The following is a 25,760-nucleotide window of genomic DNA, read 5'->3' as shown; positions in this document are numbered from 1 at the left end:
TGTACTTCAGTTCTTTTCCCCAGCAGCAGTTCAGCCATCAAGGTAACCCAGCAGCGTACAGTATGATGCACATGAATGGCAGCAGTGGCCACATTGGACAGATGAGTATTAATACCATGCCTATGTCAGGACTGCCTATGGGTCCAGACCAGGTAAGTCATACATTGAGACTGATGAAAAGATTTGCTGACTCTTTTTCCATTGAGTCCACTCCTCTGGCACAATCCCGCTCTCAGTTATCTCACTTGTATTTGCATCTGTGGGAATATAAATTTTATGTCCTAAGAGATACTTTCTTTGTGTTGATACATAAGCAAATTTACAATGAACCCAAGCTGTATGCTGGGATTAACTGTTGACTTTGAAGTATCATGGGTAGGATCAAGCCTTAAACTGCACAAAGGATGATGAAATACTTCTGAAGCTGAGAAAGCTCAGTAAAAAAACCCATGGACATTGTGAAATTCATCTTCAGCGGATCTTGAAAATTATATATAAGAGCTCTTACAAGTCAGGCTAAGAGTCCTGATAGTGCAGTATCCTTCTGGCAGACACTGATAATGACACTTGCCCTTACAATACCTTAGAAAAATTTATGCATAGCCAGAAAGTGTGGAAAATTTAGACCCCCTCGTGTAAGGTGAAAATGTGCTAGTAACAGGCACAGAAAAGAAAGCTGAAATACAAACTACACTTTTGATACAATCTTTCCACAAACTACCTAGGATGATCAACATGACACTGACAGAAGCTAAATCTATTCAAGTAGAAAGTGTCTCATGAAATTTTATCCAGCATACCTGAGGAAGCAGTCCTCAGAGCAGAATAATGAGGCTTTCTGTGGGGTAAGTAAAGGTTTGGAGGACTTTGATACAAAAAATGCCTTTCATAAAGAGGAGAATATAAAGCTGAAATGTCAGATTTTCCAATTCTACATCCAATTTTCCAAATGTCCAATTTTCCAAATCTACGTGACATAAAGTTACCCAAATAGTGTGTTTAGGAAATTCTAGGACAGCATTTATTTTCTAAAAAATTTTTTTCAAATTGAAGCACTAAGAAGCTATTCTGCTTCTAAGCATTTATTGCCAATAGTTCCTTCTTCCAAATACAGTACATGAACAATTTCTGTCAGTAAAGATGTCTTCTCTGATCAAAGTATCTTTTCTTTAACAGAAATACTGCTGACATATAGAACCACATCTTGAAACAAGAATGGCTGAATGCACTGGTGTTAGAAAGTAAAATGACACATTCTTCATGGCAAGTCATACTGGGCTTACAGAAACCAGTGATCAATTTCCTTATCGAGAGGAAAACAAACCAAAAAAACCCCGTACCCAACAAAAATACATTTTAGTAGAAGCAGCCTATGTATTACTGTATGTTGTGGTTAATATTTTTGGCACTCTTCCTCTAGAAATGTGAATTTGGTAATGCCATTTTAGTACATTTCATGGGTAGGCTCCTGGTGTAACTTACCTGTTTACTGTAGCTATCCAAAGGCGTTGAGCCCAGGCAGACAAAAGTGCCCAGAGAAGTCACGGTGGTAAGAATTTCCTGACTTCTCTAATAATAATATCTGTCAGAGAATGTAGTTCTTAGCCTTGACTCTTTTATATGAATTCCTGAATATAAATGCTGCTTTTAGTCTCTTACCCTAAGAGTCAGGGATTTTCCACGCAAAGTAGCAGTGCAAAATTAATTGGCACATGCTAGTCCAAAATCCTATCTGTTGAAGCCAAGGGTTAAAAAGAGGGTGAACAATTTAAATTATTTAAACACAATTGTGACTAATATTTACATATTGCTGTGCAGCTGAGTGCACTTTATAGAAGACTATATAATGGATTAATGCAATATCTTTGATAATTACTTAATATGAAGATAGGGTGTACTCATGTTCCTTCTCAAACACAGTCTTAATTATTTCAAAAGACTGCATAATGTAATGTCTTCTGTGTATGGAAATGAGAGCAATAATCTTTCATCTTTCTTTGAAAATAACTTCAGAAAACTCAAGGCAAAACACTGCAGGCAGAATCAGAATTTTGCAGTCATTTTTGTGAATAAATTTTGTAAATAGGATCTTTAAAATAGTGTATTATATATATGACTTTTGTAGGTCACTAACTCATTTTTGCAGAGTTTGTGAAGCTAAATATTTAACGCCATTGACTTCTGGAAACTGAGTGTAGTTGAGGTCCAAACAGAATTTTGTTATTTTTTTTTTTATTTTTTTTTTTTTACTAAATTTAAGGACTCTGAAAGCTGGGTGACTTTGGCCCACATATTTCTCTTCTTTGGTCTTCAACACTTCATTTATTTTTACATCTTTTACACAGAGCTTTTTATAAAAAAATAAAACCGGTTGTTCATTACTTCCTCCACCTGTGAGCACTTTTGTTAAACTTCTTTTTACCTTTGGCAATTTGACAAGGTGGCTCTGCATTGTAAGATCTTACAACTTGTCAGGACAGACACGTCTGTTTGTAATAGGTTGCCTTTTCAACTGATGAATCTGGATTGTCTTTTTGGTCAATTTTAATGAACACTGAATGTTCTTTGAAAATGTTTGTCTGTTGCAAAATATTTGTTGTTACGTAACATCCAGCAGTCTTTAAGGATATTAAGCCACACTTTATCCAAATGTCTACACCTTATTGGCTTGTTCTAATATTAACGAATGTATTTTCTAAGCAGATTTCTGTCCTAGTAGTATTTAAGTCTGGTTACATATTATTTGGTGATAGCGTGGGGGGTTTTTTCCCCACCTCCATTTTGGGTGCTTTGCACTTTTTGCAGTTACAAGGAATTAAACTGCTAAACCTTCATAAGGGATGACCCAGAAATGTTTAAGATGTGTGGTGCTTCTGTTCTGTTGTTCATTGTGTAATGGAAAACTGATTTCTCCCAAGTGAGTAAAAGAAACAAAAAAACCCCTGATCTGTGTTCTTTTTTGCTTATTCTCGGTAATGTTAGCAAGAGGGTGTTTTATTGTTCAGACTGTTCAGTGGTCTTTCATTTTAACAGAAGTTTCAGTATGAATATTCTCAAAAATTCATCCTTAGCACCTAGCCAACTCTGTTTCAAAGGGAATGTAGCCAGTCAATCTACTTCATGCAACCCTGTCTCTTCCACTAGTACTGAGTATCTAGATTATCACAGCATTTATTTGAAATTTTCAGTCGAATTAATGTGTGTTTATAATGCAAAACTTTTAAAAGCCTAGGGAACTTTTATCTTTTCATTTCTTGTAACATACCTATTTTTTGCGCAAATGCTGCTTACTGAGGGTGAAAGGCAACAATCCCTTGCCTTTTATATCAAAGCAGAGTAGAGAAACAGTCATATTTTGTAGTTGTCCATTATACTGATGGAAACTACAAACACTGGTCGCTTTCATTAGCTGAGCTGTTAAACTATATATTGCTATATACATATTGCAGTATGATTTCTTTTAAAATTAGTAATTCTATATATACATCTATGTATAACTGGTACTTACCTGACTGCCATTATAAAAGCTCATCCTTTTCTCATCTGCTTAGAATGTTGGCGCTTTCCAGTACCTACTCTTTTCTGAATTAAAAGCTTTCTAGTTTAAACTTGATGAAGGGGCAAGGGGGCAGTTTTAAAATGCATTGATGGCATCTTTCGTGGCAGCACTAAATAGTACATCTAGTTTGAAGTCTCTCAGCATTTAGTTACCACTATCAATGTTGCTCTGGTCCTATAGCAGTAGATTTTTCTGAATTTTTTTAAAACAAAACCCATGTAACATTATTCAGCAGTAAGAGATGAATTAGCTAGTATAGCAACCTCTGATCACTGCTGCATAGATGAATGTTGTTTTTCTATGTCTCTGTTACTTTTTTTGATCACAAAAAATCTGTGATCAAAGAAAAATGTGTTTATTAAACTCATATGTAGTGTACTTATTTCTTGGCCTAGAATACAACTTCCAAAGTGAGAAATTCAGAACACTTTTCTGTCACAAGACAAAACTTACTTGAATGTTGCACCAATTGGCACACCTTTTATTATAGAATTTATGTGCAGACTACCCGATGACAGAATGATACAGCAACTGTGAAACCATGTAATTCTGAGAGCAATATTTTAAAAAATTCTCAGGAGAAGGCATACGGTATTGAGAATTGCATCTAAGTTTAGATTACATTTATAAGTATTGCTTGAAATATCTGTATCTTTATTTTGCAAAACAGAAAAATCATGGGGACTGATTTATTATAAAAGGGTTGGTTGTAAGGTGTTACTGCCCTTCTAGTTTTTGTGTTTGGATATTAATGTAAATAAAGGTTTCTATTTAAAATCAGAACTTGGTGACACTGTATGAGCTAATACTTTAAGGCTGATTACCCAGTAAAGATCCAAGAAAATTCCCTATTACTGATGAAAACTGTGTATGAAGAATGATTTACATTTTATCCTAGTTGGCTGTAAAAGCTGAGACCTTTCACTTATGAGGTACACATTTAGCACTGACAGCACCTAGAAATTATGTCTTTTTCAACTTAAATAGCAAGCTCTAGAAGAGCTGAAAGAAGAGGTGGTATCTTTCCCCAAACTTGGAAACAACGTACCTTTCATTAAATATCAGCTGCTTGTGTCACATGCAAGTCTCACAGCTCAGTATATTCTATAAAGGGACAAGATAACTTTTCAACCTTCTGACTGATGAGTAACATATGCAGTAACACTAGCCCTACAGGATTTTAACAGTCACAGCCTCACCTTGCCAGAGACTATGGGCTAAACACACAAGGGCGTGCAAATTTTTTAAAAATCTAACCTCATATTCTTTCTCCATGCACACTGGGAATGGCAGATAGCTAAAACTTTTCCCTGGAAAGCAAAAAAAAAAAAAAAAAAAAAGGTGTTTTTGGGGAACTTAAGTATTTTTTTACTTACTTGTATGAATCCAGGATCTCATCATCTAGTAGATTTTTCTGATAATCCATGAAATTTTAACAAGTTATGATGAAAATACATGGCTAGAATAAGACAGACATTCAGATTTTACTTCCATAATTTAAAAAAGCTTGCAAGGAAGTTTTGGGTAATGTATTTGACTTACCACATGTGATACAAATACTCAAGCCCAGTCTTACTTAGCATATACAAAAACTTCACCTCTGCTTTTTGAGGAGGGTTTTTTTCTCATTCCTAAATTAAAGTACATTTTTTGACTATGGGGTTGTGGTACCAGGGATCTATATGCCTGGATATAATTCTTGATTTTCCTAATTGCAAAAGCAGGAGGGGTTTCAAAATCATTTCCGTGCTATATTTTTATATTGCATTTCTACAAGGGCAAGTAAGGTTTGCATTTTGAAAAAAATACCTCTTCGTAGGAGTGAAGGCCACAGTTGGTTGAGTCTGTCCCATAAGCACCCTCAGGCATTTGCCTTTAAAAACAGGTAGCAAAGTAACATGATACAAATGATAAATACGAATCTCACCACTAGTGCCTGTACTACAACATAAGTAATAATGCTCTTATGAAACTACTAAGATAATTCTGTACACTGTGCTTCCTTAGTAAAATTATAGGTTTTTTTCCCCTATGAAAGCCTTTGAACAGTAACTGTCATTCAGAACATTTATTTTTTTGCAGACTGAAGTATAACTAGATTATTGACTCTAAGTGTTGAACTCTCAGAGCTGCCTTTTTTTAAAAATAAATGTGAAAGTTACACTGCAAAGCAAATGCTGCTTTTTCAAAGGAACTGTTTTGGTTTTGAAATTACAGTATAATATTACTACATAAAAACTGTTCCTGCAAATCTGATTTTGTTAAAATTTAAGATGTACATTTACTAAGATTTTTCAGTACCTTAGTATTTTGAGAAATGGTGTGTGGGCATTGCACTCTTTTTTATTAACAAATTTCTTCACAACCTGAAGGAATTTATTTTCAAACAGTACACTAATCAATATTTACACAACCCCTCCAAAAATCTGACATCCTGTAGTCAAGATTTTCTCTAATCTTCGTAGTGACAATACGATGGACAAGTAGATGTGGAACTAAAATGTATCCTTGGAGGAAATTGAAGAAATGCTATGGTGTTGAGAACACTTGGTGCTGCTGACTTCACTTCCTGAATCTTTTCAAAGTTCTTTTCAACATTACCTTTACCCCAGTGATAAGCAAAAGCATCCTTGTTTTCTACATCTTGCTTCAGAGTTGTACTTGGCTTTGAAGTTTTTCTCATGACAACTAAAGATACACATGAACTGGAAATTGTTCTAAGGTTCCTTCAGCTGTCTGTGTAAATACTGCCACTGCAATGGCAGTCCTCTTTGGGATGTGGCTGGGTTTCCTCCTCTGTCAATTCCTGAATCAGCATTAGTTGTGTCTTGAAGTACAATGCCTGGTGAAGCAGGTGAGGTATAATCCAAAGCAAAAAAAGCAGGTACAATAGTGGATTTCAGAGACCTGTATTTCTGAAAATATAGCATTTCCTATAATTTCACTGCTTCTGTTCAGCTCAGCAGTGCAAACATTCTGTTTCAGCCTCAGACTTATCCAGTCCTTCAGGTGAATGTTACAATTCATTTAGTCTGTACATGGATTCAAGTCCCGTCCAGTTTGTATCCTCATGGAGGTGCAGCAGCTGGGGGAGATTAGCCCTCCCAGCCTTCCCATAGTTGTCCTCTTTAAAATAAAATAAATGCAGTTTAGTGTATAATATTCTAGTAGAAAGTAGTAAGAAAAGTATTTTTAATGGTTCCATACAGTAAAAAATGGAAACACTGTGAACCACCAATAAAAGCATAGCAGGTGTACGACAGAAACAAATGGTGTTTGAAACTTCAACCTGTACAAAGCTCATTAATTCAACGTTCCTTTTGGTTCTAAAGCCAGTCTTAGATCTCTTCAATTAGCAATAAAACCACTGCATTATATGAGCAACTCCTCTCAGGCAAGAAGACCAGACTGTGCCTGGGAAGGGACTTCAACTTGTGCTTTCCGCTGCACAAGTTTGAGAGCACATTATGGTTTTTAATGAATTGAAGTCTCTGCCTTCTTTTTAAGGGGAGATTCAGAGACAGTAACAGGCAATGGTAACTTTTTAATATACTTAAATTTGTACCTCACTTCTGAGCTCTGGCAGTTTGAAAACTACCAGGTCATCATCAAGTTTTAAAGGGCAGCTCGGTAAGAAAAAAGCTGTTCTAGATACAAATCTGTCTTGTAGTCTACTTTCTGTTTTAAATTCCTTTTTCTGCTCACATCACAAGGCTGTAGTTGGATAAAGAGCAAGAAAATACATGATGACTCACTACTTGTGAGAAATGATACTTGGTTTCGTTCTTTCTGGATTGTGTAAAAAAAAACCACTAGGTTGTTGCCCTGAAAATTAAACGTTCTGATCTTGTTTCCATAGTTTCTAGCCACTTTCCCAGGAAAGTAACTATAAACATAGATGTGTATACGTTCTTTCCAAGAAACGTCTTTTGATGGACATTTCACAAGACCAGTGTGGTTGGGAAGGTAGTAACCTAACTATCCAGTCCCTGGTCATTGTCAAGAATCTATAAATACTGGAGTTGCAAAATAAAATTATCCTTTTCCTGATCATACATTGAACCGTGTCCTACAGCAACACTAGGTAACTGCTACTACTTTAAATTTAGACAAAACCAATTTATTGGTCTTTAATTTTTACTGGCAATTGACCATAACTGTTTTCTTCAACTGAGCATCCACCTTTACTTGTTTGAAATTGCCTTGACCTTAATGCTCCAAGATTTCCAAGAAACGTATACCAAGAGGTTTGTGCAGCAATAGCTGTTAGTAATGATGGCAGTATCATATTTCTTGCTTAATTTAGAGGACTTTCCTCCTAAGCATTCTGTGAGAACAGCTGATGATGTTAAAAAGGTGGTGCATGCAAAAAGAGAAGGAAAAAGATAAGTTAATGCTTTTGGTGAATTGCTCCCAACTCACAGTGACTTGGCAGATGATGGTCTCTTCACATCTGGCCATTTTCGACGCTGAAACTGCCTAATTTTCAGCAGCAAAAGGAGAAAAAAAGTTAACCATCACCAAGAAAACAACCAGCACCACAATCTGAAAGATGAGGAAGAAGAAGAATTCAGCCAGAATTCTGACTACTAAGATCAGAACATAGAGTAACATTGAAATAAATAGCTCCAATGTTTCAAAGCAAGCAGGGTGGAAAGGTGTTTCAAATGCCCTTTCAGGCCAGGCCTTTCCATGTGGCTCCCAATCCCACACTTGCTCTTTCAGCATGATGGTAGTACTTAAGACTAATAATGTAACTTTTTTTTTTTTTTTAAATGTACCTGTACTGTTCGTAGCTTCCATCTTTAAGTCCTAGGAGAAGAGAAATTAACAATGTTAGTAGAAATTGTCTGTATGTAAATCAAATTAAAAACTAAAGACTCAAGACTAACAAATTTCCTGGTGCCTTGAATAATCTAGCATGCCCTCACATCTGATCCTGCACTGAGCAGAAGTTTGCAGCAGAACTCTGGAAGTCCCTTCCAACTTGAACTGACCTGTGAGCTTCACAGTGGCAATTAGGGTATTCTTTCACCAGTATTTTTCCTTCCTCGTCTTCTCCTGCCTCTCAACAATACTTTTCACTATGCTAAGTGTCATTCTTCATCTTAAAAACGTGACATAACACAAACTGAACATGTACAAAAATCTGAGAATGCAGCTATCACCTCAGCTGGACATTACTAGTATAAGTAAATCCTAAAATACTTTTGACCCATTCAAGTTTCATAATGGTAAGAGTCCTTTGGGGTTCTTTCGGGAGTTCGTGAGTGCAATAGAAGAGGCACTTACCAAGATCCATGTTCCTGGTTCTTGGATTGCATTGCTTATACCCTCTGCAACTTCTGAGTTCCAGGAGTTGGACATGCATTTGATTAAGAACATCTCTATCGAGTGTATTCACTGCATTAATTAGCTGCAATGAACAGGGAGTTCTTGTTAATAACTACTGCTCTGTAATTAGGTAACTTTTGTAATACAGGTGGTTTATTTGTAACAGGAAAGAGCCACATTATACTAGTTCAAATGATACAGGCCTTAACTACGTCCTGCAGCAATACTGCATGATTGCAATTTATTGTTGATAAGTAACAATATGTTTCTTGAGCTGTGATCTCAAGGTCTGTGATCAGATACCTGATATGGATCGGTATTGAGATCAAAATACTCCAAAAATCCAGTAGCAAATTCACAGAACAGGAAGTTATGGGTCTCGTTGATTGTCCTCAAACACCAGTATGTGTTGTTGTTGGCACTGGTACAGGCACAGAAGGGGCCCACTGCAAATTGAAGAGTTATAAAGACATAAGCTACATGCTTCTGTCTTTAGCACTGCTAATTACTTTCTGTTTATGTTATTACTTTATTCCTAGACAGTTACTCTCATTCTCACTCCTGAGCTCTAAAGCAGAGAATGCCTTCCAGCATCAGCTTCTTGTTCTGCACATACCTAACCCACATTACATGCCTAATTACAATAACATCTTGTCTAGTTGCTTTCTCTGGTTGTGAAACATTCCAGATAGTGAGATACTGTGCAGATCAAGTACAAATGTACTAATTTAGTATCTGTAGGTTATTTGCAGTTGGTTTTACCTCCTTGCCTTTTGTGCAAGAATAATTACAACACTGAAACAGAGATTACTTACAATGGAGAAGACTGTAGGTGGCTTTGGTTACAGAGCTAATAAAACCAGTAACTACTAGCAACCCAACATCCCAGCCCAGTCTAGCCAAAAATTGCCCACCTATTCCTTAGTTTACAGTATTCTTACATGTCCACAGGGGAGCAGTTTGCCAGTGCTGGTTGTCGTGGGTGAAGCAGGTCAGACCAGGCATGCTGCACGTATCATTATTTTTAATTCTCTTAAGCAATTTGCGTAGTTTCTTCTTCCGCCTCTGCTCTCGTAGCAGCCACAGCCTGTCTTTCTCCTGTACGGCTTTCCTGCACACGTTAGGGTCATACAAACTGTTAGGCTTGAACATACCTAAAACACGACAAAGTAGCTAATAAAATAAGCCTCTTGGAGGGAAAGAATCCACATTTTTTAATTAAAAGGTGTTTCATGCACTGGAAGAAAAAAAGCAGCCACTCTTCAGGTCTCTTCTTCTTTAGATGATCTCTCAAATGGGCTTGTAGGCTTGAGGTTTGCAATGTGCTATTTTCAAAAGCAGAGACTTCATCTTAAAATTTACAAGGATTTTGTTATGGGCTTAGTTCCTTGCCCAGGTGTATCTGTGTTTATGCTTTTTAATACAGGTTAAACTGAATACTGCTACTATTGCCTAGTGTGTAACTGGTGTGTACAGACCAAATATTAATGTTACATTTTCCACATCCTCTCAAAAGAACAGGCCTTCACTTACTTGAAAGGATGAAGACTGGATCCTTTGTGTCTCAGTTTGCTCTTGTGTTTTGAATGGTAACTGGAAAATAAAAACAGCATTGCTGGTGAACAACAGCAAGACAACTGCCTCCGTTTTTACCACATTATCAGACTGGATTTGAAGCAGATTTAATCCAGTGTCACTTCTTCCATCAATTTATTAGTGTATGTGATGAATAAAAGCAACCTCGCTTGACTGGATCAGGCACTTCCCAGCCTCAGTCTCTGTTTCCTCAGATCCTTTGTCCACAGTGACACCCGGTGTGCTAACACTGCATTGCAATGTAGATCCACGCCCAGCTATGGTTTACTATTATTTTAGCTTTGACTGGTTGTTTCCCTACATGAGGCACATGGCATAAATAGATTTATAATTACATTACATTTCTGCAACTGAATATTCCCTAATTTGTTCAGATAATGACAAGTTTATACTACCCTCCTGTTATTTTCCTTCTGAATGCAAAAATTTCAATACCAACTGTACTTTGTAGGGCTGGGAGGAGGGGTGAGAGTGTCCTCCATTATTACTAACCGGATGTTCCAAGAAAACTTTAACGAGATGGATTAAACTGTCCCAGCAAGAGCAGTCTCTAATATATTCAGAGATATGCAGTGTAAGCAGACATACACATTCTTGCTGGGTTACTACTGCTTTGCCTTTCCAGAAACTCTTAAAGAATTTTGCAGAAATCTCCTTTCTGTGGAGTTAGCAAAGTTAAAAAAAAAAACCAAAAAAACAGCCTCAGTCAATGCCAATATTTTCTTCTTGGTAAAGTTACTACCTACACAAATCAGCAAACAAAAACTTAGTTTAATAAACATTGTTTTCTAAACAGTACATCTGAATTCAATTAATTGCCAAATTAAAATCCCCTTCAAAACAAATCTTTTAAATTCTTAATACTTTTGGGAGCATTCATAAGTTTAATCAGTATGACAAATTAACAACGTCAAATTATTAAAGAACTGTCTTCTTCAGTCAGTTTTGTAATCTTGCACAGATGCTGGGCATTTCATCAACTAATTCTGAATCCTAAATCAAAGCAATTGCAATGCAAGCACTTGACTTTATGTGACTCAGATGATTAATTTCTTTGATTTCAGTGGGATTAGTCATTTTAATAATGCTATGCATGAATATTAAGTCTACCTTATATTTGTCTGAAAAATAACATTTTTTTTTACATTTTCTGTAAAACATTCACCAAAAATAACTTAATCTCTTAAGTACATATTAAGTAAACTCAGTTATCAGTTTTGAAAGCAGTGGATTATAAACTAATATAAACATTCTGTCTATTTACCACCTAGAATGATACATCTTAAGCAGTTTTTGACATGAGCTCCTGTAGCCCAAGAAATTTATGATCCCCATATTTTAGTGGATCTGCTGCTGAAACAATGTTGCAGGATCTACATGGGCCACATCCACAATCCACAACAATCATAAACATATCTGTAGAGGATGTTGCACCTCCGAGGTTTTAAGCATTATGTCCAAAATGGCATTCTGTGACACCAGTGTGATAAAGATGTTTTATCCACACCCTCTCACAGAGTCTACTTGGAAACAGGTGCTTTAGCCACAGCTAAAGCGCAGCTGCCTTGGTGTTTTGACTCCATTCAGATACAGCTTTCATTTTTTCAGTGATCCTCACAGCATTCTGCCACTGTGGCTGCAGTACTCTCAGTGATACCTGTCTCTCAACAGCCTCAGAGCTGGCTCTGTCCTCACCATGAGCACGAGAAGGTGCTCCGTGTCTCTTTCTGAACAGCTTTTCTCAGCGGCAAATTCTGTTTAGGTTACTACATTTTGATTGGAAGATTTTCTGTTGTGCTTATTTGCAGAGCAAGAGGTCGACTGCCCAATTAAACTCCTGCCTGGCAGACAGTGGAGTGCCTGTGCAGTAGCCCAACTTCCCCCAAATACATGCACACGAGTACAGAAAGCAGAAAGCCACTGAACAAACCAGATCCTGAACAAAACCTCTCCTGTGAGGACATAAATCAGTTACACTTGCACACTACAAATAATTATTTCGAAGTACAAAAAAATACCTTAGCTTGTTACAATCACACTCTTCAGGTCGCTTCTTCTTTAGATGTCCTCTGACCTCCCTCAGGTTTTTTATTTTATTTTGCAAAGTTTCAATCTGAAAAGAAAAAAAAAAGAAAAGAAAAAAGAAAAAAAATGCACCAAGAGGTTGAAAAAAACCAGCATGATTTAGTCCTGTTCTAACCTTCTCAAACTCATTCTACTGTCACCAAGAGCTTCCTCTTCACTACCTTCCACAGCTCTCATCACTAATAAGCATTTTCAAATTATCTAGCTTTCCAGAAGGAAACTAGAGTAGGAGGAAGCTGGTTCAGTTTTCCTGCTCTGATTCTTGACTGAAAGCGGAATGCGGTGCTGCCAGAATGGGGGGACACAGTTGCACGTACACAGTCCTGCATCCGCTGTGATTGCGCCTCTTGTGCTCTACAGCACGTTTGCAGGGGGAGAAAGGCTGCTCAAAGGAAAAAGAAATCTTAAATTTTAGCGTGCTCTGACACTGGAAAGGGGATGGGGCAGGATTGATCTGAAATCCCTTCTTCAAAGGTTCTGAAAAAGCAAAGCAGCAAGGTTCTGTCATTTTGCATAGCAGGCTTTAGCAGTGTTTGGATACATGGATAGCAATCAGCAGTTAATTGTGCCAGCCATAGTGTTTATTTTCAGTTGCCTTTTTTTCACTAAATAAAACTCCTGCTTTTGCTCAGTCTGGCTTACACACAGCATGGCTTATTTCCACTTGGCTACTGCAGGCCTCGACCTCAGTCCTCTGCATAGCAGAAAAATCAAAGGAATCTAATGTGAACAACAGTCTGCAGAACTACTATTAGCCATCAGTGAGCATAGGTGTAGTAGAAGCTTATGACTGTTGAAGCAGAGACAGGACAGAGTGTTCAAGGAAAATGGACAAAGAATCCAGCTGTGTGACCCTAAATCAGAAACACAATTGGACAGAAGTGGGTTCTCATCTCCTTTGACATTCCATACTGGCTACATTTTTTGAAGGAAAAACCATGGTGATACTGAAACTGTCCTTTTTTAATCTTAGCAGACTAGAAAGTTTTTAAGTTATCTGCCTTGTGTGTCAATCTCTACAATAAAAGGGGCCCAAGAAGTTCTTACACAGAACTTCACTGTGAATTTATGTAATTTTGTAAGAGATTAGAGGATATCCATCCTTTATGCTTCTCTTTGGCATTTGTTCTATTGTTACCTGGTCCTTAGACCCACTTTCATACACAATACACATGAAGGGTTTGAGCTTATATTATCAAATGTCAGATAAAGTTTTACTGGCAAATTTCATAGGGCAAATTACCTCCAGATTCTCAATATGCACAATCCTAAAAAAAAAATTAAATTCCAAAGTGCAAGGTTAAGAAAAGCAGTAGCAAGTGAAATAAATTAATTCTAGAACCACCAAAACTAATGAAGCTTGGGCTTATATATTTGATACTGTTGGAGGACTGTGTTTTGAGAGGTTTCCCATTGGGGAACAAGGCTACTAAGATGTTAAAAAGATTATTTTTTCCCCAGGATGGGGACAGCTTTAAGTTTTTTTTGTCTCATAAGGCATATGACATTTCTCAGCTGTGCCTTCAGTTGCAGTTCTCTCCTCCACTCATCACCCTGTCTTCACAAACTTGTAATAATTTAATTATTCCTGAAATGTCTTCTGAAATCAGCCAGCAAGTTCAAAAGGTTCCAGGGAAGGACAAAGATACCCAGAGCCAGACAGACACACAGACAGTCAGCATGATCCTATCAGCCCACAGAAGACAATGCTAAAAACTCACACTGAAAACATCACTGACCTCATGGTCAATATGAAGTTTATGGTCCTTCCAAGCTTGCAGTGACCTGTACAGATCTGTGTCACACTGAACGGTATCATTCTCCAGGATATAGCACCTTGGCATGGAAAAGCAAACAGTGTTTATTACAGTGGATACACACACACACACAGTGCAAACAGCTGCTCTTAATAACGCAGCTCCAGGACAAATGAGACCGTGGATTGGAAATGACATGCAGAATTCAAAAAGCAGTGTTCATTCAAGAAAATACAAGTGTGCTCTGAGCCAGGAAAGAAGTCTGGGTTTGAGCTGCAATGGAAGTTTTTAAGTAGAAAAATTCAATGATAATATTTCTATGAAGCAGAACCTGTTGACTGTTTCATTTCTATAGGTAAATGGTGCTACACAGGATTCTTGCTTATTCATTAGCCTTTCTACATAAATAACCATTACTAACTAGCAAGCACTGCAAGTATTACTCAGAAGCAATTTCCCAATGCATAATTAAGTGATGCAGGGCTAGGAACAAGGATAAAGTACTTCCTTATACAATGTATTACTACACCATAAAGAAAAGAGAAGAAACTCAAATCAACAAACCAGAACCAAAGAAGTTTTGCTATTTTCTACAAAAGCGATAGAATCTTTCAATAGTACCTCCTTCACTCTGAAAGCAAAACACCTTCTGACAGTATAAAATCTGTATGTTTCATTAAGTGAAATCCAGTTTTTAAAATTATTTAATAAAGAAGAAAGCAAAAATCACCATTTCACAGATTCACCTGGAAAGTTTATTAGTGGTTGAATACTGTGCAGTCACTTCTGAATGTTTGTTTAAATTAAAGCTGAGTATTTGCAATACTCCTTTATTTTCTTTAAACCACCTCATGTATGTTGTCTCACAGACTTCTTTTCTGCTAAGGATGGCTCATAAATAATGTACAACCTTCCTGACAGCTCCTTATACAAACCTGGGATTCACCCATTAAGGCGGCAAAAGTCAGTTCAGTTTGTTCCAGAGGGAAAAAACAAACAGTGATTTATGAGTCCTGAACATTCATGAGTGCTAGAGTAAGACAGCAAAATTCTCTGATGCCTACATTTCCTCGTATTGGTGAGTTTCTAGTTCACTTCTGTGAACAGAAGTCAAATGGAAAACACAGATATCAACAGCAGCAGCTACCTGGCTCCTGCATGTTTATATGAGCTAGTCATTACACAATTTAATGCACATAACCCATAATGATTGGTGGATTTTCTGATAATTCATAAGTGGAACTGGTGGCTAAATGAATTAAAGTACAGCTGAAGAGACATCATCAGTCCTAGATTCACCACTGAGAAAATTATTTCTAGCTGTTAGAGTGGTCAGACAATTGCCTTCCCTCTCTCTCAGTATGTTCCATTTTCCAATAATCCTGGTCCATCCAACTTCATTCATGATACAGATTTTCCTCCCCTTAGCACAGGTTACAGAAAACTCTGTACATAGCAGCCAGTGACACAAAACCAGTTCATGCTCCAGTCACAGCCTTTGGTCTCCAGCCAGCCCAGGTTACCCACTGCACACTGATTTCCAGGGGTAAGGCCTCTCCTGCTTTCATGGAGGTTTAACACCCCCGTTACCAACAGTTTTGCTTGTCCTCACTGGAAACATGCACTGATGAGTGATTACTGTCTCCACCCAGGGCAGAAGACACAAAAGCACTGCTGCAGCCCTTCAGAAGCTTCATGCCCCTCCACACTGACAAAACTAAAACAAAACTGAAGACTATTGTACACATGGGACTAAGAATTTTAGTGAAGCTAGACTGGGTATCCAAAGGGGACAACATGCTTAGCACACTTCAACCCACCCATTTATGTAAAGCAGTGATTCAAGGAGCACAAGCTTTTCAAAATCTACCATGTACACCTACCTGTGGGTCACTTTGATCAGATTAGGGGCTGTGTACTCTGCAATGCTACCTGTTCCACTGTATTCCCCCATGTCTCTATCTTCCTCCTCGTGGAAAACAGCCCTCTGCACCTTGTGCTGCTTGGTGATGTTCCTTGGTAAGATGGGCTGGTATCCATCCTCCAAAGCCAGGTTATAGGTGGCTCCATCCACCTCAGGTACAGAACGAATAGAGCGATTCCGGACATAGCTTGGTTTGAATTCTGCATGGAAAAAATCAAAGAGGGCCAGAAACCGCATGTTACAATTTGCTCCTCTATGTGGTTCTTGGAAAGAAAAACCCTGGCCCTTACTGTGCTGTTTGGAATTAACTGGATGAAAGTGTTTGTTGCAATTGTCCTGTGAGCTGCTGCTTCCTTAACTTCGGAATGGATGAACGGACGTGTGTGTGTGTGGGTGGATACCTCAGGCAGAGGGCAGGTACAAGGCAAACACAAAAGAACGGCGAAGGGGAAAGAAAATGCTCTAGTCCAGCACCAGTAAGAACAAGTAGCTCATTCAAATGGATGCTTGCTCTTCCCCCATAATCACCAGATGGCAGTGACTCCTTAAGCACTAACTGTGACAGTCATGACAGCCAGGCCGCCAGTCACCCTCAGGGACCACCTCCCTGTGCTTTTCTGCTGTCCACCATACAATCCTTCCATGCTAGGATTCCTGCAACACATTCTTGAAGTTGTCCCAGTATTCTCAGTGCTCAGCCTGAGCCTTTTCCCAGTTCTATCTTCATTCTTCAAGGCTAGATCCTTGATTTTTTTGGGAAGGGATTAATACCTCAATCCTTACTTTTATCCACATGCAACTTTTTTCTTTGCAATTCTTTTCCTGATGTGCAGCCCAGTCAGTCAGTTTCTCTGTGAAGCACCACCCTCCAGTGCTATATACTCCCTCAAACCCTGCTTCTGCATTTGCAGTTCAAAAACAAAATGAAATATTTGTTATGAATTGCTGCTGTGCAGTATGAGATTCTCATTGATCTTTTCCCTATTACTATTTTCCAAAGTTCTCTGTTCCAGCCCAGGCCCCCAGAACTCTTCTTCTGTTTGGTCTGGAATGGCACAAAGAAAATCTAGTTATGAAATCTAAAATCTGTATTTAAACTTCCCTGCTGTATGATAGGGTCCATCCTCACCACCAGTAACTGCTGAGAGTCACTCATTAGGCAAAATCATCTCATTCCTTGATTGAAAAGTACAACCTAGGTACCACAGACTCTTGTGCTCCCTGCCCTAGGGGAGCCTGAGGCTTTACTCTGTATGAGAGGCTTGGAGTTACCATAGACAATACTAGAAACAACTGAGTCCCTTGGATCCTTTGGTCACTTCTCATTTAAAGAGACCGAAACACATAGCCCACCTTGTGAGATGGGACTTCTCTCTGCAATCTGATAAATGGAAAATTCAACCAATGTGCCAAATGAGAAGACCGATCCTTCTTGTAATTCCAAGCTCCACAGAAAGGCCAGCTTCTTCAGTCAGATAATCTCCCCAGCAAAAATAAGTAGGGGGAAAAGAAAATACGGAACAAGAGGTCAAAGAACCAAAACTGATAAAAAAGTGCCTTAACTGTCACAGTCTGGCATTAATGCAGAATGACTTCTTTCAATAAATGTTACATTCACTTCAGATAGACTGCACAGTCTCAATAGCCATTTTGCAGAGTGTGGGAAGCAGAATAAACATCTCCTCCCACCTGAAACTGGGCCAAGCATGATATTTTTGTCAGCACGATGCACAGAAAGCAGAATACCAGCTGGATTGTCTGGCTTTGCACATTTTCCATGTGTGATTCACAGTTTACTGCTGATGTTAAGCCAGGTGAGTCACTACTGAAGGGATAAAAAAGCCACAAAAGACCAGTCCTATTTCAGGCACCCATTCAGGAAATTTTGAATAAATGAGAAAGAAACTTCGATATTTTCCAAGGTAGGAGGAAGTGCTATACTCTACCAATGAGATATTAAGTATCAACTGCCATTTCTTTAATCATTCCTTCATATTATCTTGTTCAGCTCAGCCACCTAACAACTAAACTTCCTTCGAAGTCTAATACACCAATCCAGCATGCTGGACCTCAGTAGATATCCCCAGGGAACCATCAACTACATGTCCCTGAACAGCTAGGAGCCAGGTTACCCCTCCTTTTGCAGCCAGACTAACACAGCCTTAGCACTAACTAAGTGTTGGTGTGGAATGAGGCAGCTCATAAAGGACTGCTTCTATTGCTTTATCCTAACATGCTACCCACAGTGCTGACTCAGTGCTGTGATTAATATCAGACTCTGAAGTGGTTAAAATATTTAATAAGATCAATATTAATTTGTACTGTGCACTCCCATCTGCTAAGTGCACTGCAGGCATAAATACTAGTGTTTAGTTACTTATTATCAATCCTCCCCCATATTTTACTCTCAAATCTATTTACCTCTGTACACAGCCTACAAATAGTCAATCCAAGGCTGTTAAATATTTGGCCAAAAACATCTATTCTCCCTTCTTCATGTTACTAAAGTCTGGCTTTGGTAAGCTCTCTCAATCTTACACCTCTCTTCCTCAAGTACTACAGAAACCAGTTGTCTTAGAGATGGTATTGGTAAGAAGCTGCAACCTCAAAATTGAGTTGCAAAATGGAGTCCAGAGGAATTTAAGCCGTGAAAGCCAACTGCCCCACTCATCCAGCTGGTGTTGTACCACTTGACCAGCATGTCTGTCTTCAAAACCAGTTGGAACCTGAAAGGAATGAAGTTTTCCACTAAGATCTATGTATTTTGTATTTGGTAGACAAGAGAGTTTTTTTGGGGGTTTTTTTACATTTTTACACAAAGTAAAACTGGGCACTTCAAAGTAATTTTTAAAAAAATACCTCTACTGTCTAGAAACATGGATAAAGTTTAGAGGTACTTTCTTGTATCCCATTTTCACAACTGCCATTAAAAATCATACTTCAAATGCATTATCTGTAAAGGAAAGGACTTTTTTTTGTGACAAAGAACGTTATTAAAAATGTTAGCTTGATCTAGCATTGAGACCACCTGAAAAGTAAAATGAATGTCAGGGAAATGTGAATAAAAATGCACTAGGCTCTTTGTACACACATCTGTTTCTTTATTATTCAGTGTGGCCTACCATCATTTTCCTACATGCAGCTTAAGAATTCCTTTAATCACATACACCCGTTCATAGCAGGAAGAAGAGATCAAATCCACAGAAAGAAAAACATAATAGACCACAATACAGCCAAAGATTTTGAGAGCTCATTATTTACTTTAAACTTTCTATGTGCTGCAAAGCTCTGTTTGATCCTTCTTAAAAAAATAAGAGCATACTAAAGAAATAAGGAGGACAAGAATGCAAACATCCCAGACACCTAAATCCAGACATACCCAATATTAACGTTTATGGGTTTCTGCCGTTTAAGCACTTTGCTATTGAGTTACGTATTTTTACATTGTCCAAATGGCACATTTATCACACAGTCCTGTTGTGAAACTGACCTTACTTAATTTAGAAAACACCGTTGTCTGCTAAATGCACTCATGCACCTGAAAATTTATTCTAGACCATGCCTACACTAGAAAAGAATTATTTTATCAAAACGTCTGTTGCTCCAGCTCCTGTACCAGCAATTTTGTCTTGTCTTTAAGACCATCTGTTCTCACTACATTGTAACTGGTTTCAGTCTTTCCGAAAGACCAGTCCTTATACCCTATTAGGGTTTACAAGATGCTTCATGCACCCTAGATGGAGGGCATCCATTCTGCTTTTCTGCAAATAACTGTAGATTGGAATCCTGCAAAATGATCTTTTGCAAATCTATCTCTGTTGTGCCCAACAGAAAGGAGCGATCAGAGCATTTCCTTCAAAACTGCGCTACTGCCCGGAACTACTGTATTAAAGTGGATGTGACCCTTAGTCCAGTTAAAACCTTCTATTTTCTGTTTGGCAGCAGTTCAAACTAATGAATAGCATTTACTGGCATTCAAACAGGGCTGCAATGTAATCTCATGAATTCATCAGATTCTTAGTAGCAAACCCCAAAGGTGCCTTAACAATTATGCAACCTAGCACAAGGCCACACTTTAACTCAAGTCTCACAGAACAGGTCATAAAAACCCAAACACACATCATGAGTATCCAGGTGACTCTCTTAACTAACCACAGTCCAGTGAGACAGCTTTCCACATAAGCTGTTTAGAAAAACCTTGGTATGTTACCTTGACTTGCACTGCTTTGGTCTCACTTGCATTTGGTGTATTTATTAGATAGGTGCATGTAGAAGAATAGCCAACACCAAATGAAAAGTTCTCTGTCAGTAGGTCCAAGCTAACCTCTTCCCTGTATAGCACACCCTGGATGTGGGAAAAGGGAAAAACAAAGCATCCATGGAGGCAAATACTTCACTTTACACACAAGCAATGGCAATGTGATTGTCAAGATCCTATTTTATGTTGCTGAAGTTTATGTGTTAAGGTTCAACGAGGCTAATGAGCTGAAGGGTATAGTATAAACTCTGTCTCTTCTGAGCAGAACACAAGGACCATTCTGATCCCTCTGTGAGAGGAAGCAAGTTTCACTTTTTTTACCTCAACTTCCTACGTACATAAACTAATGGTAATTATACACTTAACCACCTCCTTTGGACATTGTGAAAATTAGTTAATGTTTAGAAAGCAACAATGAGAAGTACCTAAGTAGGCGTTAAGTATTATCAGATAGCATTATGTTGCTCTCACTTAAATTGTTTTCTTGTCCTCATTAAGTGCCTTCCACCTACTGCTGTTGACTCCCCATGACTTAACTTCCTTCTGTGACTTAAAAAATAGCAGCTAAATAAGTATAAATTCTACTGTTCTTTACAGACTATCAGCTGTGCCACATATTTAAATACCAAGTATAGTTGATGGAATCAGTAATTTTTTTTTCAACTAGGAATTTGTTTAGTCACTACAAACAGCTTGCCAAACAAATATAATGGGAGAAAATAAATTTAAACTTTATTTCAAGTTTGTGCCATTATACAGAATCTGCTAAATAATTAAGGCTCTGTATTTGTGGAGTGAGATGAAAGAAACATCACAAGTAATTAATAATCCTGTGTTGCCATTTACCTCTAATCTATAATTAGACTATATACTTCAAATATAGATGTTAGTCTGACTAAGATTTAACAGTCTGTAAAATGGGCATTCTGGAAAAGCACTAATCTGTGCCAAGGAAACAAAAAAAAGTCATCCTCTTTGGTTGTTATCTCTGATTAAAAGTCAGCCTTGTCTCTGCTGACTGAGCAGAATAAAAGGATGTTAGAAGCAAGCAGCTTCTGTAACAAAGTACACATATTCTTATTAAAAATAAATTACTGAAGTAACAGCTCCAAGCATTGCAGGAGCTACTGAAAACTGAAGTATTTGCTGTAGAACACTGTTGATGTTGCATGGCCTATGTAACTGTGTGCAATTTGCCTTTTCAGCATGGGCACTGCATTTCCCAGAAGTAAACATTTTTCCTGAAGACAGATATTCTCAAATCTGATTGTTCAATATGAGACATGCTGTTTCACAGCTGAGATACACAGGAAATATAACACAGTTCAATGCCTATGGCAGTCCAAGACAGTTATGAGTCAGCAAACAACAGCTTTCTAAGGCAGAGACAGAAGATGCAGTGGGTTTGCTTACTTTTCTTGGAGAAGAGTTTCTTTCTCTGTCTGACGTGGCTCAGCTTGTATTCATTGTCTTCACAACTGCAGTCTTTGCTATTTCTGTTGTAATACTTGGGCAAAATATTGGAGGCAGCTTTGCCGTTGCTTGCAGCTGGCAAGCTTGCCATACCCTTGCACTTGTGCAGCTTGAGTTTTCCACTGGCATCTTCCACACACTGCCACTTCTGGAAGAAAAATTTAGTCATTAAAAAGCTGTCCCAGCTATGGTCAGTCTAATGGCCAGCTCCAGCAATGTATCAGATATTCCTTGTAGTAAAATGGGGCTCAGCTATCATGTATTATCAAACCAGATTTTTGTAATCTTCCACTTTCAGATATAACAGCAGCTCTTTGGAACACTGTTGCATTTGTTTCTGATTTTGCCTCCTGAAGGCAGAACAATTGAAGTTTCTTTTAAAAATCAGTACTACAGCTAAAAACATAAAGGTGGCAAGTGGCAACTTTCAGAAGCATAACTGTGGCATAAACCAAGGACATTCAAGCCATATTCTAATCCTGAGAGTCTTATTGAATCTCTCAACACAGTGGGAGCAAAACCTTTCAGCTTTATGGAAGCTCTCCAGATTGAATGATATTCCTTGGGTTGGAAGGGACCTTAAAGACCATCTTGTTCCACCCCACTGCCATCTGCAGGACACCTTTCACTAGATCAGGTGGTTCAGAGCTCCATCTAACCTGTCCTTGAACACCTCTAGGGATGAAGTGTTTTCCAGGATTGCTCTACAAAAGCGCCTGTTTCTCTTCAATGACATTTCAAAGGGTCAGATCAGCTATGGAAGTCCTTAGCTGCATTAGTTTATCTCCATCATGGAATCATCCATATGAGTGATTCTCATAACAGCTTTTTCCATTCAACACCCTTGGGCTTGACTTGTAATAGTGAGCTGCACTGGATGTCTCTGAAGTGAGAAACCCCTGCCTCTTGCACTTAAACTAGAGAAAATACTGTCCCTGATCTCCAGTTCACACTGATACTCAAAACCTGAAGTAATTTGGCTCACAGTTCCTTTGTGCTGCTCTCAGAGCTGCACCAAAGGTGTTTAGCTGCCTTCAACCTGGCACAGCAGTTCCACCCACCTCCCAGGTACATCACAAAATTATTTCACCTACTCATTAATTTAGCAACACTTCACTAGCTACAGAGGCTTAGAACCACATAAAAAACCCCTTAGAATAGCAGTTGCTGCTGCTTTAAAAAAAGTTTCTCAGAAACACTTGATTTCTTGAAGAGTTCCTCTTCCTCTCTATTACAAAATCCTGTAAGCCTGTGCCTCCCAGATTCACTGAATATTGATAATTTTCTGAATAAAAAAACAGAAGTAAAACCAGCAGCATCTTCCAAGGAAGATGATATTTTACAGCAGCCTGCAGCTCTACAAGGGAGACTCAGCCACTTCGGTTTGCATAGCAAGGTGGGCAAAGGCTGGGACAACAAGGCCTATATTTTCCATTGACATTCACTCCCTTGTTTTCAGGAATTCACAGCAAAGTAAGAAGACAAGATCACTGTGCTTTTATTATCAGATTTTAATAGGAGTCAAAAGTTACAGTTACAGCACATTTACCTATCACCATGGCACAACCTCTCATTTAAAATGCTCTGTTTTATAGTGTGCCCACTGATTTCCTCTGGCACCTGGATGCCAAGTCTCCTGAGATATATCCATTGTTCAGCCTCGTGTACAGCCCAAGCCTTGCTCTGATGCAGATAAACCCAGCTTAACTTACAGCACAATGAATCAGGACATCAAGGAGAGATACTGACAATGAGACCTTTGCATGACTATCTTCATCTGTAAAGCAGTACATATTTATTTAGAGGCAGTCAAGAATTAACATCTGAAGAATAAATTGCTTTCTTACTTTTATAAATGCCTAACACTGATTGATGTATATACAGACTGAGGTTTGAACAAAAAGTTATTTTACTAGAATAAGCAATGCTTTCTTTCACAACTAAAAGAGATGTAAAAATGTTTGTTGCTGCTTTCTCATTTCAATTATTTTTGAAAATATATAAACAAACTGCATTTTCTGCTCAGTAGAGTTCTATGCTCTAGGTACATTTTAATACATGAAAAATGAAGTTTCAGCAGATGGCAAGTTCAATGCCATGATGGGAATTACTGCAAGTACTCTGATGTGTGGCCAAAAAATATTTTTTCTCTATTTCTTTCATCTCTTGTCAAGAGATTGATGTTCATTCTTCCCCTCCAGGTGAACTGGAAAAAATCCTTTAGTTTTTGGTGCAGCCGTATGCTACAGTGAAAACATCTGAGACTTTGCTGAGGGGCACATTGTATGGATTAACAGGCCCCACTGCAGTGCAGAGCTACATAAATTACATTAGAAGCAAGCACTGAACACATGGGGGGGCAGGGGGCAGAGAGCAGGGGAAGGAAAGTCCCAGACCTTTACTTTTTTCCCCAAAAAGATACAGGTATGTGTGTGAATATGTCTGGGATTCAACAGCTTATCCTTGGTCTGCTTGTAGGTCCAAATGCAAATTCTCTAGGTTGATATCATGGCTCTATCAGCTACAGTCATTTCCATAGGATGATTTCAAACTTAGGGGAAAAGGGCAGGAATTGCAAGAAAAATGTGAAAACCTCTGCTTAACCATTAGGAAGCTTTAAACACTGTTAATTCTGGCATTTTAAATTGCTTTCTAGTGCACAGCATATCATCTGCTCTGTGGCGAAGGACCTCGGGGGTCCTGGTGGACAATAAGTTGTCCACGAGTCAGCAGTGTGTCTTGGGGGCCAAGAGTGCCAATGGTGTCCTGGAGTGTGCTGTCACTTCCCTGAGCTGATCTTGCCCCTCTACTCAGCCCTGATGAGGCACATCTGGAGTGCTGTGTCCAGTTCTGGGCTCCTCAGAGCACAAGAAGCATGAAGCTCCTGGAGCAGGTCCGGCAGAGGCTGCGGAGATGAAGGGACTGCAGCACCTCCCTGCCGAGGAAAGGCTGAGAGAGCTGGGGTTGTTCAGCTGAAGGAGACCTCACCCCTGCCTGTTGGTGTATGCAGGGAGGGGTCAGAAGATGGAGCAGGCTCTGCTTGGTGCTGACCAAGTTGACTTGTACCCTTGGTACAAGAGGCAAAGGGCAGAAACTGATGCACAGGAAGTTCCACTGGAATATGAGGAAGAACTTCTTTACAGTGCACATGACTGAACACTGGAACATACTGGCCAGAGAGGGTGTAGATAAGACCCCTGGAGAGATTCCATAAACATCTGGACACAGTCCTCTGCCATGTGCTCTAGGATGACCCTGCCTGAGCAGGGAGGTTGGAAGAGATGATCCATGTGGTCCTTTCCAACCTTTATGCAATTCTGTGATCATGCAAATACCTGAGGAAAGCCCGGAAAGCAACTAAAATATTTTTTAAGAGATAATCAAATAATTAAATCTTTATATTAATAACTTCAGAGTGCCCCAGAGATACTTTGGCTCACAGGTAAACATGATAACCATAGAGCAGCAAAAGATAACTAGTTAGAAATAGTGGATTAACTCAACTGTGAAGAAAACTAAAAACCCTTAGATCATCACCTGCCCCAAACTTTTCAGATATTTTCTTCATTAGGGCAAGTGATATGTTCCTAAATCAAGACCTCTAGCCTGTAACACCTCAAAAGCAGAAAGTCCTGAAAAGAGGGAAGTTTAACACCAACCAAAACTCAGTGGAAAACCCAGACTGCTCCACAATCTTCATCCCAGCTCATGTCAAAATTCCAAAGGAAGAACCTGTCTTTCCCTGCTGCAAAGCCTGGCAGAACAGCTACTCAA

General features: G+C 38.7%; 2 protein-coding genes across 29 annotated transcripts in view; one reads left to right on the top strand and one right to left on the bottom strand.

Annotated features, from left to right (window-relative positions):
* NCOA3 (nuclear receptor coactivator 3) overlaps positions 1 to 10,654 on the top strand; it is a 63,942-nt gene extending 53,288 nt beyond the window's left edge. For 23 of the 25 annotated variants that reach the window (XM_015647388.2, XM_015647392.2, XM_015647391.2 and 20 more), the window contains one exon: positions 11 to 2,946. In XM_015647388.2, the coding sequence (XP_015502874.1) occupies positions 11 to 359 (349 nt within the window). In that variant the 3' untranslated portion in view covers positions 360 to 2,946. Of the gene's footprint in view, positions 1 to 10; positions 2,947 to 10,409 lie in introns of those variants that run through there. The other 2 variants (XM_015647393.3, XM_015647395.2) reach the window with 2 other exon arrangements.
* SULF2 (sulfatase 2) overlaps positions 5,020 to 25,760 on the bottom strand; it is a 78,113-nt gene continuing 57,372 nt past the window's right edge. For 3 of the 4 annotated variants that reach the window (XM_015647398.3, XM_015647399.3, XM_015647401.3), the window contains exons 11-21: positions 21,927 to 22,134; positions 16,215 to 16,455; positions 14,314 to 14,410; positions 12,508 to 12,602; positions 10,427 to 10,486; positions 9,835 to 10,004; positions 9,197 to 9,339; positions 8,852 to 8,975; positions 8,341 to 8,371; positions 7,982 to 8,038; positions 5,020 to 6,685 (exon numbers count right to left, since the gene is read on the bottom strand). In XM_015647398.3, the coding sequence (XP_015502884.1) occupies positions 6,655 to 6,685; positions 7,982 to 8,038; positions 8,341 to 8,371; positions 8,852 to 8,975; positions 9,197 to 9,339; positions 9,835 to 10,004; positions 10,427 to 10,486; positions 12,508 to 12,602; positions 14,314 to 14,410; positions 16,215 to 16,455; positions 21,927 to 22,134 (1,257 nt within the window). In that variant the 3' untranslated portion in view covers positions 5,020 to 6,654. The other variant, XM_033519088.1, reaches the window with a different exon arrangement.

Source organism: Parus major, chromosome 20 (assembly GCF_001522545.3).
Source record: "Parus major isolate Abel chromosome 20, Parus_major1.1, whole genome shotgun sequence".
In the NCBI taxonomy this organism is placed as follows: Eukaryota; Metazoa; Chordata; class Aves; order Passeriformes; family Paridae; genus Parus; species Parus major.
The sequence above is the reverse complement of the archived record's forward strand: the minus strand, read 5'-3'. Positions and strand labels throughout refer to the sequence as shown.